Here is a 21,019-nt window from a genome sequence, read left to right as displayed (position 1 = left end):
GCTGGCCTCCTGGGGGGTTGGATGGGGGTCACCATCCCAAAAAAACTTGCTGGCCAGCACCCTTGGATGAGATGAAGCTCCTGGATGCGTTTAAAGGATGAGTTATCCCATGTAGGATGGCTGGAAGGGAATTGTCAAGCAGACACAGCTCCAGACAGCTTGGAAAAGATTCCAGAGCAGGGAATCTCCCTCAGGGCTCCCCCTGCCAGCACGCACAAGCCTCCCTGAGGAATTTATCCTGGGTTTCCAAGCAAGTGTTCTCACCTCCACCCCACAGAAGTGCCCAGAGCAGAACTCCCATGGGGGTCACAGCAGCCAGTGAGATTTGGGCTATAAATAAGCAGTAATTATCCATCTGCCAATATCCCCATGGGCAATGGGATTCCTGGCATGTTCCAATTGTGCCAGCACGACTCAAGTCTTTGGGAGCAACACAACACCAACAGTGGTGGGTGATAAAGCACAAGGAACCTCCCTGTCCAGATAACTGCACCCATTTCCCATCAAATCTCTTCCTTTCCTTCTCCAGCAAAGCACAAAAGCTGGGAACACTCCTGGAAAAAGGAAGAACAAAGTAGAGAAAAAGCTACAGTCTTTACTCACCATTTTAATACTGCCAACAAGTCTAACAGATCCAACTGTACACATGACAAACTGGGAGGAGTCTGGATGCAATCATGTATCAGCAAAGGAATGTAGGACTGGTTAGGGATGGCACTAGAGGGAAACAGGGATTTGGCACCACACAGACAAAGTAAAGGCATGCTCAGGACAGGGCTGGGCAGGGAGGGCCATGGGAACGGCAGCACAGAATAATCCACCGTTTTCATCCCAAAAAATGCACAGGAATCAGTGGTTTGGGAGCTGGGAAGCAGCAGTTTTCCCCCCAGTGAGGCCTCAGCTCCTCTCCCCACCGAGGTAGGATTATGCTGAGCACAAATCCCTTCCCATACTGGCATAAAACTGGGCTCAAACCCCCAACAGAACCTAAACCCTCCTTCTGCTGCAGGAGCCTTTCCCAAAGCCTGGGGGGAGCAGGATGGTAACAAATCACACATGGAAAAAAAGCCGAAGCTCTAAGGATCCCTTAGTAGCTGCAGAAATATTAAATCCTGGCCATAGCAAGTGTTAAAAACAAGGAATTCCTGCTAAGAGGAATATTTTCTGCAGGATCTGCTCACATGTGCATAGTTAAGTGATTTTTTTTTTGTTGCTTTTTTTAATTATTATTATTTTTAAAACAAGGTTTGCAAATAAAGAAATAAAGTTTAGTAAAGTTATAGTTTTCTCGATGGAAAAAAAAAAAAATAACCTTAAAAACAGACTAGTGGTGGCTTGTTAACCAAAGGAAGAGAGAAAGCTACATATCCAGGGTCTGGAATCCAGCTGGAATCCACCGCACATCCCGGAGATCACGCCGTCCAACGATGCCAGGAGGATCTACTCCCACTACGTGGCTTCACTGTGCCCTAATTCCACATCCCACAGCAATAAAAGGTCCCTAAGACAGAAGATTGTGCTAAAGAATTCCAGGATTCCACATGTTCTCTGCTCCTGGGTCACGCTCGTCGCTGTCCCCACGAGGCAGCAAGAGGCTGGGGCTCACCAGGCAGAAACACTGGGAAGGAAACCAGGAATGTAGAAGGGAGCAGAGAGAGCTGCTCCCAGCAGGACACCCCGAGCTGGATTTACCTCTCAGTAGAGCCCACATTCCTTGAGGTTGTTTTTGATGATGACGTCGGTGACGGCGTCGAAGACGAACTGGACGTTCTTGGTGTCGGTGGCGCAGGTGAAGTGGGTGTAGATCTCCTTGGTGTCCTTCCTCCGGTTCAGATCCTCAAACTGGCACTGGATGTAGGCGGCTGCCTCCTCGTACGTGTTGGAGCCTGGAAAGGAGAAGATCCCTGGCTTTGCCCACCGGCTCACGGGAGCCTTTAAGTCCATATTAAGCTGCTTGCAACCATCTGCCTTATCCAGCTACAAATCCAAATCCACCATTAACTCCTTCTGGGAGATCTGAAGTCTATTCCCTGGGCAGTGACCTTGGACATGGGATCCAGGGATTGCTGTGCTGGGACAGCCACGCTCCACAAAGAGTAACAAACCGTGGGAGACACGGGCTGGAAGGGACCTTCAATTCCATCTCGTTCCACGCCCTACCAGGAGCAGGGACACCCTGCACTACACCAGGTGGCTCCAAGCCCTGTCCAGACTGGCCTCAAGCACTTCCAGAGACAGGGAATCCACAGCTCCTCTGGGAATCACAGAAATCAACAGGCTTGAAGGGATTTGAAGGATTTTTTAAACATAGAAATGCCTTGAGCAGTGGCCAGGTAAAACCTTCCACCTGTGTGGAAGCACAGTAGGGATGGGCTCTGGGCACCCAACACGAACACTCCAGGGTGGAGGAGTCCAGTCTTGCTCTGTCCAGGAGCCAGAGCAAGACATGGTTAAGTTCCACTGCCTCTAAAACAGAATTTAAATGGAATTACTGTCCCAGTAAGGTGTGGAAACAGAGAAGTGACTTTGATTTGTTGGAATGCAACATTTTATTCCAGGGGAGGACAAAGGTTGTTCCCAACCACAGCTCTTCCAAGAAAATGAGCTACCAGCCAACTGAGCAGGCCAGAGCCGCTGTCCAGGAGGCACAGGGAAGGAATTGGGGGAAAAGTTTGTAACTGATTCTGGGTTGTGAAAGGCTCTGACTCACTCATTCCTGGCTGGTGACACAGATGATCCCACGATCCCAGTGATCCCAGCCTACCTGTGTACTCTGGGTAGCAGATCGTTAGTGGGCTCTTCTTAATCTTCTCCTCAAACAGGTCTTTCTTGTTCAGGAAGAGGATGATGGAGGTGTCTGTGAACCATTTGTTGTTACAGATGCTGTCAAAGAGTTTCATACTCTCATGCATCCGGTTCTGGAAAAGGAAATCCAATGGGAGAGATGTTAGGGAAGGGTGGGATGGAGGAGAGAGGCTCTGCTGCACAGGCAGACTCACAATTGGGGTGTCACCACCACATCCTCACTGCCATTGCCCCAGGAGGAGCACCGGGGGATCAGGTCACCTCCTCCTGTTCCTTCCTGGAGTGACTCACACGCAGGGAACAAGCCATGAGAACAACTCCAGGCACCTCCCAGCAACCAGGAAGGTGGAAAACCTCCTGGATGGGTTGCATTTATCACTTTGTGGGGCAAGATTCCACGGGCTGATCCAAGGAGTGCTTGTCCATGCAGCTCTCAGACAATTTAACGGGAGGAGTACCCCAGGAACATTCCAGCCTGGAGCAGGACGGAGCTAGGATGCTCCCAGCTCCCTTCCATGCAGCCATAAATCCCGTGTCACGCACCATCTCCTCGTCCTCAGCCAACACCAGGTCGTAGTCACTCAGGGCCACACAGAAGATGATGGCTGTCACTCCCTCGAAGCAGTGGATCCACTTCTTCCGCTCCGAGCGCTGCCCTCCCACGTCGAACATCCTGGGAGAGCAGGAGAAGCGGCTCAGGAGCAGTGCACACCCCTCCTGCCCGGCCCCTGTGGTGTTCCCAAGGATGGGGGGAGGCTGAGCAGCAGGTTGGGAATACAGGAGCTTCCCTTGGGAGAGGGGGTTTTAAAATTCCCTTCTTGGGAGAGGGGATTTTAAATCAAAGTTCTCTCTTTTCTTTTAAGCCAGGGTGGATAGAGCTTGCAGCAACCTGGGCTAGTGGGAGGTGTCCCTGCCTGTCTGGATCCAGGTGTCCCTGGATGAGATTTAATATCCCTTCCACACCAAACCATTCCATGATTCTGGTTTGCAGCAGGAAGAACTGGAAGTCACCATCCAGAGCTCTGCTGATTTTGTTCCCTCTCCTATTTCCTTAGCAACAACCCATTTGCTTGACTGGACTCCAAACACTTTCTCACAGCACCTCCAGGGAAATGGATTATTGGGAACACTCTACCTGCAAGGTCCTGCTGAGACCCAGAAGGAAATTAAGGGGGTTAAGAAATAATTTCATGTATTAAAAAATAATCTGAGGTATTGGAGGTTAAAGGCTGAGCAGTTGCTTATGGAATTTCTGTATAAATTGAATTAAGTTTCTAATTAAATAGAAATTTGTGTCACAGGTAGTCCCAGCCCCCCGCTCATTGAAATATTTTGATGAGAGCCCAGGATTGGGATTTAATTAAATCAAGTTAATATCTGAGTTATTAAGTCATAGATATTAATTTGTTCCCAGAGCAGACAAGGAGTTGTCTAGAAGGGGATTTAATGATCCCAAACTAACTCCCTTCCCTAACTCATCTTCTATTTAACCCTCTGGTCCAGAAGGCAAGATGGAAATCTCTGTGAGAATCCAGGATATTTACATGGCTTGAATCATTTGCCATTAGCACAGAGAGATCCATGAAGGAAAAGCATCCCTGACAACTCAGCTCACCCCAGTTCTGGTCACTGTGGCATCCCCATCCCATTATTAATGTCTGAGATGGAATATAGCAGCAGAGCTGGCAGCACCAGGATTTTTGATGGATCAATGCTTCCCTTTGTGGAGCAAATCCCTCTGGGACAGCACCTCGTGTGTCTGGGGCCCTGCACAGGATCAATGGCTCTGGGCAGGGTTGGGAAGGAGGGTGGAGATGATAAAAGGAACACACTGGAGATGCTAATCCTGATCCATCATCATGGGAAGACAAGTTATTCCCTGGATGGACCAGAAGCTGCATAAATAAATTGATGATGTCGAGTATTTTGCCATTTTTATTTAAAATGTTCTTAAATTGCACAGTTTGGAAGCCAAAATGCTCTTCTCCCAAAAACTGTGCAAAAGTTTCCCTCTCCAGAGGAGACCACAGAGATGCTCCAAGGACTGGAGCCCATCTGCTCTGGAGCCAGGAGAGCTGGGAAGGAGAAGGCTCCAGAGACACCTGAAAGTTCTTTCCAGGGCCTAAAGGGGCTCCATGAGAGCTGGAGAGAGACTTGGGACAAGGACCTGGAGGGACAGAACAAGGGGAATGGCTTCCCACTGCCAGGGGGCAGGGAGAGATGGGATTTTGGGAAGGAATTCTTTCCTGTGAGGGTGGGAGGTCCTGGCACAGGGTGCCCAGAGCAGCTGTGGCTGCTCCATCCCTGGAAATGTCCAAGGTCAGGTTGGATGGGGCTTGGAGCAGCCTGGGATAGTGGAAGATGTCCCTGTCCATGGCAGAGGAGTGGGACTGAGTGGGATTTAAGGTCCCATCCAATCCAAACCAGACTGGGATCCTATTAAAACCCTTGGATTTTAGAAGCACCATTTGGATTTTGCTGCAACTCCATCAAAGTGTTTCACACCCCATTTATAAATAAGCCAACAGATGCTTTTCAGGAATGTGAGCAGGAAAGGCTCCAAACCATTGGCACAGACAGAGGGAAGGGGGCTGAGCCACAGGCACTGCACTGTCCTACACCCACCCTGGGCCTCCAGCAGTTTGTCAGGAGCACATGTAGGATCTGAAGCAAGGAATTCCTAAGCAGCAGGAAGGGGAGCTACAGGGATCCAAGGTGAGGAAGAGGGATGCAGCCTCAGCGTATGGAGGCGGCAGGAGCCGCTCTGAGGTTAGAGGAAGCTCGTTAGTGACATGTAAAGGGACACTGCCAGGAGCAGGCTGGATCCACAGCCTGGCAGGGACTGGATCAGCAGAGGGGACAGGAAAGTCCCAGCCCCTGCAGTGCCAGGCACAGACTGGCAATTCCCAGAGGAACACATGGAGCACACCATGCATCCCAGAGCCACAGCCTGGCTGCGCACACGGCTCGGTTCCTCTGCTCCAAGGAAAGGGTTAAACTCAAACTCCAACTCCAGTCAGTGTCCTTTTAGTATTATTTTTGGGATTGGATCCTGGAAACGAGCAGTCAGTACCTGTGTCTGCGATTCCAACATAAAAGCAGCTGAAAAGAACAGAAGGCAAATCAAAGTCAAACCGGTCTCTCCAGTGAGCGACGCCAGCGGAGAGGGATAACGGAGGGAAGGAGGACAGTTAAACCAGGAGCAAGTGTGGGATGTGCCCCAGAGCATGGCACAGGCACAGCCCTTCACTCACTTGAAATACAGGTCCTTGAAGGTGAAGTGAGTCTCCACAATTCCTGTAGTTTTCACTCTGGTCCGCAGCACATCCTGCTGAGTCGGAATGTAGGTCGGCTGGGATATTCTATCCAAGTCATTTAGGTAACTAAACCAGAAGAGACAACACAAGAGGCTTTTTTTAGTCGGCTGCCTCACCATGAATCTTTTATAAACTGCAGAACAAAGCAGAGAATTTATTTATCTCCCTCACACAGCACAGCCCTGGAAGCAAACAACCCCCTGGGGCTGTCCTGAGGGATGTTTTGGGGGTTTGGGGATTTTAACCCCTCGCTGGATGACCTTGGAGGTGGTGCTGGTGGAGCTGAGCTGGCTGGGGAGGGTGGGGAGGGAATGCAGAGCCGTGCCAGGGCTGGATCTCCCAGGGCAATCCACAGTCAAGGTCTCTCGCTTCAAAGCACAAGGCAATAAATCCAAGGGTTTGCTGTTAAAGGGCAGGGATGCGTCAAAGGAGCCAGGAGGGAGGGATGAAGCCTTAAAAACCATCCCAAACCAGGTAGATCCAGTCACCTCCTTTGTCAACAAGCTGACACAGCACTCTCTGAGGATACAGCCCTGCAAGAAACCACATCCTTGCAGAAATTTTCCTATCAAGACCTCAACTAATTCCAGCCCCAGCACATTCCTTTTGGAGTTCAGCTCTCAGGCACACCGGCACGAGGTACAGATGATTCCCAGCAGGATCAGAAATCCCACTCCAGCCAGCAACACCTCTGAGCTCATCTTCCCTCCAGGCTCAGCCTCCTGCTTTCACAAAGATGACACAGATCCCACAGCTCTGCTGGGATGGCACAGGCCGTGTTCTTTCTCAGGAGCAGGTTTTAATCACCCCAGTCCTGTTTCCCCGGGAGGGTTCAGGGGCACGAGGGCTCTGATGGGTCTAATAAACCCTCCCAAATCACACATTATTATCACAGATCCATTCTCAGCCAGGAATCGTTTCTTCCCAGTGCCTGGAAGCTGTGCTGGGAACCCCAGCAACACATCCTTCCTCCAACTGCTCCAGCACGCCCCTGGCCAGGACTTGCAGAGCCCTGCCCTGTTTCCAAACCCCAGATCCCAATGATCTGCCAGGACCTGCCCGGTGCCACGGGGCCTTTCCCACAGAGCTGGGAACTGAGAGTGGATTTAGTCCAGGAAGAGCCAGTCCTCTCATCCCTCTCTCAGCTCCAGAACGAAGGCAGGTTTGTGAGCTGCTCTGTGACCAGGGCTGGACCTGGCTTTAGTTTCAGCTTAATAAAACATGATTTGGAAGGTATTTACCTTCCTCAGCTTCTATATACCTATTTCTGCTCAGGCAGTAACATGCCCAGATGTTTTTTCTCCTTTTTCCTACTAGTGTAAGTTTAGTTGAGACACAATGTATCAAAAGCCAAAGTGAATGCCAAGAACTGACCTAACAGCTCCTCAAAGCCTGTCTTTGATACAGGTCACACCACTGATGTGATAAATCATGGAATTGTTTGGGCTGAAAAGTCCTTTAGGATAGAGTCCCACTCTTACCCAGCACCGCTGAGGCCAAGCTGAAGCTGTAAAGCACCTGCTCCCAACAGCCAGTTGGAAATTTGGGCACTGAAAGTGGTATAATTCCTAATTAAGGCTTTGGGAGCTGCCAGGGAGGAGGGAATGGAGCTGGCAAACTCCCACCAAACAAACTCAATCAGGGAATAAGGCATATCAGATTCAGTGGTGCTGCCTGAAACAATAAACTTTGCCAGACTAATTCCAGGGAGACCTAAAGGGCAAATCCCATGGAAATATAAGTGGTTGGAAAACCCAGCAAAGGGGATTTCTGGGAAACCCTGGAAGTCCTGCCAAGTGTGGGCAGAGGAAGCAGCTGTGCCCTCCCAAAAACCCAGGCTGCAGAGCCCAGCTAGTGCCACTTCTACTTCAGATGAAGTGGAACTTGCAAAAGATACCCCCAAAAGCTGGAAAGTCACAGTCTGAATCTCGCTGTTCCCAGTGGCTCCTGCCCCCCCAGCTGCCACAGTCTGGCTCCCAGTCAGAGACACCCCTCACAAACAGCTCTGAGAACAAACACAGACCTTGCCGTGTCTCCCCTTGTGCCACGCACTTCCAATCCCCTCCCACCACCTCCTGCACATCCAGAGGCTGAGGCTCATCCCTCTTCCCCACCTTGGATCCCTGTGTTTACAGGGCCAGCTATTCCTCATCCTTCAACACCACAAGCTTCCAAAAAGCCAGTTTGGGTTTGTTTTCCTTCTTTTTTCATGTTTAAAATGAGACCCTGTGTACAAAAAAGTGCTGATCAAACCTACAGTTTGTCCTGCTGACACTCCAAGTACTCCTGGGACATCCTGTGGCTGGCTGGCACAAGGTCAGTGTGTGCAGAGATCGCTGAATCCCACAGCTACGGGATGGTTTGGGTGGGAAGAGACCTTAAAGCTCATCTCAGTTTCACTCCCTGCCATGGCAGGGACACCTTCCACTGTCCCAGGTTGCTCCAAGCCTCATCCAGCCTGGCCTTGGATGCTCCCAGGGATCCAGGGACAGCCACAGCTTCTCTGGGCACCTGTGCCAGGGCATCACCACCTTCCCAGGGAACAATTCCTTCCCAATATCCCATCCATCCCTGTCCTCTGTCCAAAGGACATTCCCATTCCCCTTGTCCTGTCCCTTGTCCAAAGCCCCTCTCCAGCTCTAGTTACCTGAAAGAGCTCTAAGGTCTCCCTGGAGCCTTCTCTTCTCCAGGCTCTCTGATCACACTGTATTGGGAATTCCAGTCTGATCAGGAAACATGCCAGTCCTGCCTTATCCCACACCCAGACAGCTCCAGGAAGCACAGATGGCAGGACAGGGATGCTGGGAAATGAACAGGAAAGATAACAGAGCTCCCCTCCTCATCCTGCTCACAGCAACCTTGGAATGGTGATTTCCCTAACAATTCACTCCTTTTGGTGCTGAGAGGAAGGATTTCAAAACCAAAAATGGCTCTCAAAGTCCTTAAGTGGGGAGGGAGGAAGAGGAGGATGGGAAAAAGAGGAAGGGGGGAAAAGAGGGGGTGGAAGAGGAGGGGAGGAAAGAAAGAAGAGGGGGAAAAAGAGGAGGAGGAGGGGGAAAAAAAGAGGGGGGGAGAAAAAGAGAAGGAAAAACCCCACTTAGAAATAATCTAGGTTTTATCCAGCACCATGTCAGTGAATTTAGGCCAGAAGTGGCATTTGGGAATGTGAGGAGACGTGCATGACTAGAGAAAGGTTGATCAGGAACTGTGCTAATTGCCTTTGAGACTGCAGATAATTACCTACAGCTTCCACAGGCTGGGATCTGCCTGAAATCCAGGAAAAGTACCAAAACTAGGAACAAAAACACTTTAAAGCATTATGTGTTTGGTGACATTTCCAATTATCTTGAAAATCTGGAGACAAGTGAAAAGGAAATATCCTTCACATTCACCCTGCTGCACTCTGAACAGGGGTTTAGAGGGGACATTGGGAAGGAATTCCTCCCTGGGAGTGTGGTGAAGCCCTGTAATGGAATGCCCAGAGGAACTGTGAGTGCCCCACTGCTGGAAGTGTCCAAGGCCAGGATGGACAGGGCTTGGAGCAGCCTGGGATAGTGGAAGGTGTCCCTGCCCATGGAATCAGATGGGATTTAAATTTCCTTCCCCAGCTGTGCACAGAGGTCCTAAATGCTTCTCCACAGCCCTGGCTGGAGGAAGGAGCTGGGAGCCACAGAGCCATTGCTCACATCAGAAGGAAAGAGAAAGGTGAAGTTGCAAAAAGGCAAGTTAAAAAAAGAAATGTCTGCAACATCCCACAAAAGCCAGGGTGGCTGCAGAGGTCTTTATCAGATGGTGCTGGGAAAGGCATTGAGGATCTCAGCATTAACAGCTTGGACCAGGGGCTACTCAGGCGTTCTTTAAAAAAAGTAAAAAAGAAAACATGGAAAACTCTGCAATTCCAGGAGAGGTTGTCTGGATTAGTGTTATCCTCCACCTCCTCTCCTCCCATACCACCTCCAGCCTGCCAGGGCAGTGCTCTGATGGGCAGGATCTCTGCCTGCACAAGGGAGAAGGGCCCAGAAACAGCAGGAAGGGGAGTTTTTGGAACAATTCCATGCTGAAGTGCTTGGCTCTCTGCCACAGCACCCTTGCTCTTGATGCCACCTGAATTTTACAAGCAGTGACTTGTCTGTTCCTCTCTTCCTCCATTCCATGTGTTTCAGCCCTGGAATCTGATGTGGAGCCAGAACTGGTATGGAAACACAGCACAAAACTGGATTTCAGCTGGAAAACCAGAAAATGAAGCACAGATTTAACAGCTGCTCACACTGAGGTTTCAGTGCTGTTTGTAGGAGATAATGAAAGGAACAGGGAAGTGAAATTCCCAAGAGAAGTGGGACAAAGCCTGAGTCATCCCACCACAAAAAGGGGTGCAGGACATCCATCCTTGGTGGTCAGGCACTTGAACAGCTCCTCAGGGAATGGTCATGGCTGGCAGAGCTCAAGGAGCAGTGGTCTCATCCATAGAGAAAAATCCCCCCAAACACAGGGTGGGACTTTGGGATGTCCTGTGCAAGGCCAGGAATTGGACTTGATGATCCTTGTGGGTCCCTTCCAGCTTAGGATATTTCACGATTCTAAGCATGGACAAGGGTTAGGGTTACACTGTAATTGGGGAACACCAGAGATAAGGCAGGTCAAGAGCCATGTGAGGAGGGAGAGGAAAATCCTGGCAATTCTGCATGTCCTGTGCAAGAGGCAGCCCTTCAGTGACACGAATTTGCCATGATGAAAGGAACCCACCAGCAGCGTTTCCCAACCGTGGAGCTGCCGAGATGCATCATAACATTGGTTTGGTGCAACTTCCTGTGGGTTTGGGACAGGAAGCTGAATGTTCTGGGCACTTCTCAGGAAATGCCTGGGTGGTTCATCCTGGGTGTAACATCCCCAGACCTGCACCTGGACATGGCTGGGTGGCAAATACCCAGGAGCAGGAAGGAGCCTCCAAAATCCCACCTCTGGAAAGCAGTTGGGTCAAGCAGGTACCTATAAAAGCAGGGTAACACCCTCTTTTCCCAATCTGCTCCATTTCTCCAGCTGCCTTCATCTTCCTCCTCTTCCAAAGCCATCCAGACACACACCAAGGTTCCTCCTTCAGCTCCATTCCTGCTCTCTGCCCAAGTCCCTAAGCTTTCCTCCTCTTCTTCAGATCTTTCCATTAAATCATTCCTTCCTTTCCCCTTCCTCAACAACCTCTTTCCTCCCAAATTTCCTCCTTTCCTGCTGCAAAGGAATGCACAAATCCAAGAAGATTCCTGTCAGCCCTTCCCTTGATCCAAACCCCTGCCAAGGTGCTGCAAATTAAGAAGGATTCTGCCTTATTTTCAAGCTCAAATATGCTCTGAACAGCAAAAGCCTGCAGGCAGTGAGCTGTGGTACTGCTAAAACTTCTCCACAAAATTCTTCCCAATTCATTTTTCCAAGGATTAAAGCTTAAACTGAGGAGTTTTCAGCTGGAAATGCTGAAAATCACCTTACAGGGTGTCAAATATTTCTTGTAGAGAGACCAAGAATGTGAGTTTAAAAATAAAAAAAAGGGAAAAAAAACAACTGTTTGGCTCATCAAAGGAACAGCTTCCCTTTCCTGCACTAACCTGCCCTTGGAAAAAGATGAGGCATTTCATCAAAAATTCCATTAGCAGCCTGTTTATCTACTCAGAACCTTCCAGTTGTTCAGCAGCTGTGTTGATTTTAGGACCAGGACAAGAAGATTTTAGAATCAGAACAGTTTAGAGGCAGCATTGCCTGTGAGGTGCCAGGCACAGGAACAGGAGGAAAGGGAAAGCTGTAAGGAGAAAATTGGGAATATTGATGTGCCAGGTGAGGTGTTCCCATTCTGGAAATTGCTGAATGTCAAGAAAGTGGCAGTTTAAATTTTAGGAGTGTTGCTCCCCTTTGCAGGGACAATGGAGGTGGCACAGCCAAGCTCCTGTCACTCCAACAGAATCCCAGAATCACTGAGCTTGGAAAAGACCTCCAGGATCCAACCCCTGAGCTTACCACCAGAACAGAGCAATGAGTGCCACATCCAGTTGTTCCATGAATGACTCCAGATGGGGACTCCACCACCTGCCTTGGCAGCCCCTGCCAAAGCCTGAGCACCCTTTCCATGGGGAAATTCCTGCTGCTGTCCACCCTGAGCCTCCCCTGGCCCAGCTGAGGCCGTTCCCTCTCCTCCTGTCCCTGTTCCCTGGCAGCATAGCCCGACCCCCCCGGCTGTCCCCTCCTGCCAGGGACTTGTGCAGAGCCACAAGGACCCCCTGAGCCTCCTTTGCTCCAGGCTGAGCCCCTTTCCAGCTCCCTCAGCTGCTCCTGGGGCTCCAGACCCTTCCCCAGCTCTGTTCCCTTCCCTGGACACGCTCCAGCCCCTCCATGTCCTTCTTGTCATGATGAACCCAAAACTGACCCCAGGGTTGGAGGTGCAGCCTCAGCAGTGCCCAGTATGGGGGTCAGGCACTGGATGGTCCTGCTGGACACCCTGTTCCTGATCCAAGCCAGGTGCCATTGGCCTCTTGGCCACCTGGGCACACCTGGGCTCATGTTCACCTTAGCACAAGATGCCAAGTTTCTTCCATGAAAACAGCAAATTTGTCAAAAATCATATTTTTCAACATTAGCTGAAATCCCTTGCTGTGAAGGTGGTGATGCCCTGGCACAGGCTATCCAGAGCAGCTGTGGCTGCCCCATCCCTGGAAGTGTTTAGGGCCAGGCTGGATGGGGCTTGAGGCAACCTGGGATAGTGGAAGGTGTCTGGGCCCATGGCAGGGGGTGGAATGAGATCTCAAAGGTCCCTTCCAACCCAAACCACTCCAAGATTAAATTCACCAAGGCACAAAACAAGGAATGTGGGGTTTTCCCCCACACTCAATGATCCATAGAGAGAAGACAAACAGCACTCCATTCCCAGTGTCATCCAGTCACACCAGTGTAGACAGGACCTTCCCACCCAGCCCTGCCCCGCTCCAGCCACGCTGGCCCCTTCTGGCCACCACTGTGGGAGCTGGAAGAGCCCAGGAGCTGGTGTTGGTTCCTTACTAGGATGCAGAATCGTTCAGCTGGTATTCCCTGGATCTGCTGAAGCAGGCCTGCACTCCAGGGTCTCTCCAGAGCCGTTTGATGACTCCAGCCAGCTCAGCCGTCATCATTCCCTCCTCCGCGCTCCCAGCCAGCACGAACAGCTGCCGGGCATCGTCCTGCAGGACAGAACACATCTTTGGGATGTCCATCCACACAGACCTTCCCCACCAACAGCAAGGTTCAACATCTCAGCATTAATTAATCACAGCTTTAATTAATCACAGTCCAGTCCATCCAGCTTTCTCCCAGAAGTCACAGAGTTGTTTACCTCCTGCAGGCAGAAAGGGAATTTTTGGAGAAGAAGCTCCAGGCTGTGGGGTGAGATGCCCTGATCAGGGATGGCCACAGTGCTTCCGTGGGGATCACAGCTCCAAAGGCACCATTCCCATCAAAACTACAGGATTCCAGTAATTTGGTGCAATGTTTCAGAGAAAAGGTGGGAATGCTGATTCTTCTACAAACCAATGAACTGAACTGGAGATTTGATTTGGAAAACCTATGTTGGTGTGGCACAGCACAGGGAAGAGGGAAAAAAAGTGAGTTCTGAGAGACGATGGGACCAAAGCTTTGAGGATTTGCCTTCTGCTGTTGGAAGTGAGGGAGACTGATTCCTTAATAAAACATTTAATCAGGATATGGGATGGACTGATTGGGATCTGAGCGTGAGAACTCCCCCTCAGAAGCCAGAGCAGGACTGTGCTCTTGTCCAGGTTATCCAGTGGTTCAGGACAGGGAACCTCCCACTGCCCTATAGCCCCCTCTACTTTTATTCTTACACTGATCAGACCTGTCAGGTCCTTCTGGGAGCTGTGAGAGACTTTCCAGTACCCCAGCATTCTCCTCCTAACACTGGTTCCTCTCCCCTGAGCCCCAAACCTTGCATGTACCAAGCTCAGTGTGCTGATCCCAAATCTACTTCATCGAGGTCTTAACAGCCAAATGCAGAGGGACCCCAGTTCTGGATCTCTGTAGGTCACTCCATGGTTTCATGCATTTGGCCTTTTCCTGGGAAAGCATGGCAAGGTTTTTGCCCATTGGGATGGTGAAAATTCATGGCATTCAGCTCTTGTGAAGCCACCTCAGCATGGGCAGGTAACTGAGAAAGACTTGGATTCAGCATCTTCCCTGTTCCAGCTCCAAGATCCCAACTCAGCTACAAAAAGCACCAAGAAAGGTGGAAGAGAACTCTGGGAGGATTTGAAGCAGCAGCTGAACAACAGCCTGAGTGAACATGTGAGTGAAGATGTGCCCTTTGGCCAGGACTTGGGACAATAAATGCAAAATAAATACCATAAATTTGAACTATCCAGAGCTGGATCAACTGCAGCATTAGGCAGAACAGTCACAGTGCAGCCCTGTGCTGACACAATTCCTCTCTCCTGCACATTTCCAGGAGTCCCTAGTTCCCACTCTGTCACTTTCCCACCACCACAAGGATTCCTGACTTCCAGCTCAAAGTGCTGGACATAAATGCAAGAAACAGGCCAGGGAACGAACAGAGCTAGAGGGAAGGGAAAAAGCAGAGCCTCAAACATCTCAAAATTTCCATCTCAAAATTCCCCAAAAATTCAAATAATTTAGAGAAAGATTTTTTAATAATAATAATAATTTAGAGAAAGGGAAACCCTATTTTTTTTTAAGCATTCAAACTACTGAAAGTTCTTACCCAGAACCTCAGTAAAATATTGATGTTTTGTTCTGACAATACACTAAAGTTATTACAGGTTTTTTGCTACTTTATCTTGCAACATATTCTGCCCTGGACTGAAACTCCAGGATTCATTAACATAGTTCAGGCTAAGGAAATAAATGCAATACTCACTGCTCTGGCAACTTCCCCAAAGTCTATCTTTAGCCTCCCCATGGCTCTGATGATGGCGATGATGGATTGAATTGTGTTGCTGTACACAACCACTTTATACTGTTTGCATTCCTCCTCTGAGTAGCCATCCTCATGGATAATCCTGGAAGGAAACCAGTTTATTACTCCCAAGCCAAACCAGAAAGGCACCACACATTTTTTTATCCCATCTCAAACAAAAACAAATGTTCCAGCCGGCACTCACTTACTTCATCTGCTTCACAATGGTGCTTTTCCCAGACTCTCCAGCACCTGAAAAGCACAAAAATCATCCAGTTAACCATATGAAACTGAAAGGAAAAGCAGGATGTGCTTTTTCCAGTTCCCACAGAGAAGTTGATGGGGTCTGGAGTAGGATAATCCTTGTGCACTGCTGCTGGTAGTAGAGTTCCACTGTACTGTCCTGGTACACCCTTCCTGGATTTTATTTACAGATGCCAACAGTCACCATGAGTTCATTGGCTAAAAAATCCTGAAATGTCTCGATTTCCAGAGGTCAGCAGGGGCAGCCAGCTGGGAGGCAGGTCTGGGATGAGGATTTATCTGACAGAGCAACTCCCATCCCTCACTCCAGGCCAAGACAGCCAAAGTCCATCAGCATCACCAGATGCTGCCACCGTTACTGAGCTGGGCAGGAAAGACCTTGAACAGCCAGGTAGGAAGTGACCCTCTGGCACAGGGTGAAATCTCAGAGCTGCATCCCAACAGCCTTTCTTCAAGGATTGTCAGGAACACCTGGCTTCCAAACCTCTGCCGAGATGGGGTGTCAGTTATCCCTTGAAGAAGGGTCAGTTCTCCTGGGGAGGTCAATTACCCCTTGACACAGGGTCAGTTATTCCTGACTGCAAAAAATGCAAGTTCCCTGGTTTTCCTACTTTTTTGTGTCAGATCCCAGAGCAGTCCCAAGCCAAGTCCCTGCTGCATGGCTCAGGACAGTGGACACCTGGGATTCCAAACCATTAGTTATCCTGATTTATGGAGCTTAGCAGAGCTGTCCCACATGCCTGTCCTAGCCAGGAGCGTGCCAAAGGCAGGGATGGAGTTCCTGAAGTCAGCACAACTCCAGACTTCACCTCGTGTGGCTCACTCAGCTCAGCTCAGCTGGCTCTGCCACTGCCTGAGGGCTCCTCAGCCTCAAGACTCCCTGAGCTGCAGAGCTGGGCTGGCTGCAGGCAAGGAATGATGCTGGACCTGCTTGGATTGGGATAGATGACTCAGATGAGCCCAGATGGAATAAAACACCTGTAGAATTCCAGGATGGTTTGGGAACCCATCCTGTTCCACCCCCTGCTACAGGCACTTTCACTATCCCAGTTTTCTCCAAGCTCCATCCCACCTGGCCTTGGACACTCCCATGGATCCAGGGGAAGCCACAGCTGGACAAACTGGGCCAAGCCCTCCCCACCCTCACAGGGAAGAATCCCTTTCCCATATCCCATCTAACCCTGCCCTCTGGCAGTGGGAAGCCATTCCCCTTTATCCTGTCACTCCAGGCCTTTGTCCAAAGCCCCTCTCCAGTTCTCCTGAAGCCCTTTTAGATCTCAGGTCTCCTTGGATCCTTCCCTTCTCCAAGGTGAACATTCCCAGCTCTCCCAGAGCAGCTCAGTGTGCGGTCAGATGTGAAAACATTAATGCTCTGTGGACTCAGCACTTCCACCCTGGGAGGATACAATCTTTATTTTTATTTCCCACATCCAGCCTCCACATTCCCAGGTTCAAATCTCTGGTGTCCCCAAACAGCCCTGAACCCAGACTGAGCAGGGACTTTTGACATGACCCCTCTGCTTTTGCCTTCTTACCATCATATTTACTGTTGCTTCCTCCTTAGATTATCCCAAATTAACCTCCCACTGCAGCCAAGCTGTTCTACCTATCACCAACCCCATCAGATCCAACCCTGCCAACACAGCACTAATTCCAACCAGACTCCTTTAACCCCTTCCCTTCCTCCCTCAACCCCCAACACTGTCTGGCAGAGCAGGAATTCCCCTCTCCAAGGTTACTCACACCTTACTTCAGAGAGAGAAAGTAGGAACCCACATCCTCCAAACTGTCTCCTCACCAAACACTACCCCAACGTGGCTCCTCAGCCACAGCCAAACAGTGAGTTATTTTTCCTTAAGAAGTTTTTCTTGTTGTTCCAGGTTTTCTCTCTCTCAGGCAAGATCCACCCAGGCAAGGAACCTCATGAACACTCACTGAAAAACATCTCCCCTCCAGCTCTGGAATGGAAGGCTGCAGCTCCTGCTGGGATGGCCCAGGAGATGGGCAGTGCTGGGGGAAAAAAAGGTTTAACACTGGCCAGGTCTAGTCTGACACAGAGGAACAGCTTCCCACTGTGTCCCCCATCTCTGGAAGCAACCAGGTTTAATGGAAGGTGTCTCTGGCTATGGCAGGGGGATGAGATGAGCTTTAAGGTCCCTTCCCACCCCAACAATCCTGGATTCCATGATTCTGGAGCCTCTCTACTCTGGAGCCAGGCTAGCAGAGCTGGTGGTGTCCAGCCTGGAGAAGAGAAGGCTCTGGGAAGATCTTAGAGGCCCTTCCAGTGCCTAAAGGGGCTCCAGGAGAGCTGGAGAGGAACTTTGGTCAAGGACCTGCAAGGATAGGATGAGGAGGGATGGCTTCCCACTGCCAGAAGCCAGGGATAGATGGGATATTGGGAAGAAATTCTTCCCTGTGAGGGTGACAAGCCCCTGGCACAGGTTGCCCAGAGAAGCTGTGGTTGCCCCACCCCTGGAAGTGTCCAAGACCAGGTTGGACAGAGCTTGGAGCAACCTGGAATAGACGAAGGTGCCACTGCCATGGCAGGGGGAGTGGAATGTGATGCCTGGAAGGTTCTCTCACTCCACTCCAGCCAATCATTTCCATTTTACTCTTCCTTTCTGGACCTAATTTCAACATTTCTAGGTCTCACTCCTGTCCTTTGATGCTTCTCTGAACACTTGAAGATATTCACATCAGACAAGCTGCTATTCCCCTTTTTCCAACCTACTGGAAAGGGTTTGCTTGAAGAGATCCATTCTGGACCAACAGAGCAGCTTTTATCCTGCACCCTTTGTTTCCAGCTCTGGGGACTTCCATGTGAGGTGTTTACACCCACTGTGGCTTAAGCCTTCAGTAGGGGAATAACAAATGGGAATTTAAATGCTACTAAAACACTGCTTCAGCCTACAGCAAACTGATGCTCCACACTAGAAATTCACATTAAGAGTGGATAGAGTTACACTGGAATTCTTACAGATTCCTCAGGCAAAGCCTCCAACTCTGGGATCTTAGGCAGGGACTAGATGGGGAATCAGGAAGACCTCAAAGATCATGAGATGTGAGAGTGGATTCAAACCCATGGAAATCAGAGTGTTCCTGGGGCTTGTCTGCCTGACAAAGGAGAAGCAAACCTTTCTCTTCTGCTCCCATGAGCACGGCCAGACAGGGATCACATTCTGCCACAAGAAACCAGGGCTGAGCTCTGTGAATGTCATAACCCTGTGGAAAAACTGCTTCAGAAGCTTTAACTTCTCCTTTCCCAAAATAGCAGTGAGGAACCTCTTCATCCCACCCTGGACACAGAGAGCAGCTCATCTGTTACAGAGATTGTCTCACTCCATGGACACACTGGGCAAGAATTCCACAGTGTCCCTGTCCTCAAAGCATCCTCCCACAAGTGTTCAACTATTCCCTCTGGAAACCAGATGGAGGCATCACAGCTTCTGAAAACCCCCACACCTCACCCAGCAACACGCCAGTGACATCCCAGTAATACCCCAAACCCTCCCAGTAACATCCCAGTAACACCCCAAGTTCTTAGGGAAAAGCTCAGCATGTAAATGCTGGAATTCCATCTCCAAGGGTGGCACTCCCTGTACATGTTCCTACAGCCAGATCCCTTCTCCCTCTGGAGCAGGAGGGAATTGGAGCAGCTTTCCAGCTGTATCAGCGCTGGCTCTGGGAAAGAAAAGGATCCATAGGAGGGAAATTATCATCCAACCACTTCCCCCAAGAAAGCCAGAGGATTTCCTGGAGCAGCAGATGGGAAGCCAAGCAACTTGGCATTGCCACATGCTGGAGATTACAGGAAAGAGAGCAACAAAACAACATCTCAGACTGGGAATTCCAAGGGAGGAATTCCACACAACCCTAGATTTTTGCTTTAAAAATTCTCTAAGGAGGTAAGTCAGACTCCCTGCATCTTCAGACACAAGCATGCAGTTTCCTGCTCCAGAAGGTCCTAAAAATTCTGTTTTCAGTGCTTTTCTCCCCCCCAAAGTTGTATCAAAACTGCATTAAACTTACTTCAGAAAAGGAATTCCACACACATAATTAAGGGGAAAAGCCCTGGAACATCTGCAAGTTTCTGAAGAGAAACCAGGTCACTGCTGAGACAAATTCTTCCAGGGACGGAACAGGGATGCACCCGGAGAATCCATTACACGAGTGAGGAAAATAAAACTGAAGGGCCTGACATAGGTGTGTGGCTTGGACCTCCAGCAGCAGCCAGTTCAGAAACTGTAGGGATTCAGCAGGAACTCCACTAGCCCATTCCTGAAGTGCTGCAGCCCTTGGTGAGCTCCCAAATCCAGGGTTATTTCTCAGTAGTTCCAACATCCCCTGATAAACAGCTCGGGAATAATCCCAGGAGTTCACCTGAAGCTCCAGGGGTGAGTTACAGACCTGGGAATGTGACAGGACCCTCCAGATGAGGAGCAGGCTGGAACAATGCTGGATCATCTGGCTGTGGATACAGCTCCTAAATCCCAGATGGAACCAGCTCCCCTCAGACAGGCTGAAAGGGGCCCAAAAACAGCACAAGCAAGTTGGGAGGAGTCCAGTTCCAAAAATATGCAATGGCTTCAGAGCCACTGGAAATGTAGAGCAGGAGCTGTTCAAATCACCCTAAATCCCAAAGGGTATCTCCCTGATAAACAAATTTCCTTTACTTAACACTCATCACACATCCAACTCCACAAGGAACATGGACACCTCCCCTTACCCACCAACACCCTCCTTAGCTTTCCATAGCACTGCATTCCTGAATTGTATTCCATGAGGAATATCTCAACAGCCTCCAGCACCCCATGGACCTGTGCAGCCACAGCTGGGGAAAGCTGAACTATCAAATCCTCATTCTCTTCACCACTTCCCTCCTTCCAACCTCTTTGTGTGGAATGCATATCCCAACATCCTGACCCTGACAGCACCAACCCTATACTCCCTTCCTGAGGTTTTTTATTTCAATGAACACCTAGAAAACTCTTGGATACAACAGAATCACATGTGGCAAGAGAACTGCACTGGGAATCAGAAGAAAGGGAAAAAAAACTGGAGAAAGGAGCAGTAGTGTTGAACCACCAGGCTTGAAAAAAACAGCTATTGTTGGAAAAGTCAACAGGAACCAGGAGAGATTAGGCTGACACTTCTAGTTCCACAAGAATGATGGGAAAAACAATATATTCAAATAAAACACAGCACATGGGCTGGCTACAGCCTCATTGCAGAGGGAACAGGAGCCAATGGCACAGGATAAACCACTTGAGGCTGTCACTGCTTCCAGAGGAAAAAAAAAAGTGAAGGCTTGAGTAAAGAATGGCATATTGAAAACAGAAACACTAGCCCTGGGATCATGTCACTGAAATTGCAAGCACTGCTGGGCCTGCTGGAGCACATGGGCTGAAGCTGACATGGCTTTCTCCCACCAAGAGGAACCTGGGAGATGCACAGGAAGAGCAGCAGCCCCAGTGGAAGATTTAGAATCATAGAAGGAATCCTGGAATGGTTGGGGTTGGAAAGGACCTTAAATCTCATCCCATAACCTGCCATGGGCAGGGACACTTTACACTATCCCAGGCTGCTCCAAGCCCCATCCAGCCTGGCCTTGGACACTCCCAGGGATCCAGGGGCAGCCCCAGCTGCTCTGGGCACCTGTGCCAGGGCATCACCACCCTCACAGGGAACAATTCCT

General features: G+C 49.9%; 1 protein-coding gene across 1 annotated transcript in view; it reads right to left on the bottom strand.

Annotated features, from left to right (window-relative positions):
* Positions 1–579: 579 nt before the first annotated feature.
* GNAI3 (G protein subunit alpha i3) overlaps positions 580–21,019 on the bottom strand; it is a 27,765-nt gene continuing 7,325 nt past the window's right edge. The window contains exons 2-9 of the mRNA XM_015650698.2: positions 15,270–15,312; positions 15,022–15,163; positions 13,158–13,315; positions 6,060–6,188; positions 3,349–3,478; positions 2,765–2,918; positions 1,693–1,886; positions 580–1,501 (exon numbers count right to left, since the gene is read on the bottom strand). Of these exons, the coding sequence (XP_015506184.1) occupies positions 1,696–1,886; positions 2,765–2,918; positions 3,349–3,478; positions 6,060–6,188; positions 13,158–13,315; positions 15,022–15,163; positions 15,270–15,312 (947 nt within the window). The 3' untranslated portion in view covers positions 580–1,501; positions 1,693–1,695. The remainder of the gene's footprint in view (positions 1,502–1,692; positions 1,887–2,764; positions 2,919–3,348; positions 3,479–6,059; positions 6,189–13,157; positions 13,316–15,021; positions 15,164–15,269; positions 15,313–21,019) is intronic.

Source organism: Parus major, chromosome 26, assembly GCF_001522545.3.
Source record: "Parus major isolate Abel chromosome 26, Parus_major1.1, whole genome shotgun sequence".
NCBI classification, from domain to species: Eukaryota; Metazoa; Chordata; class Aves; order Passeriformes; family Paridae; genus Parus; species Parus major.
This window is presented reverse-complemented; position numbering and strand designations above follow the sequence as displayed.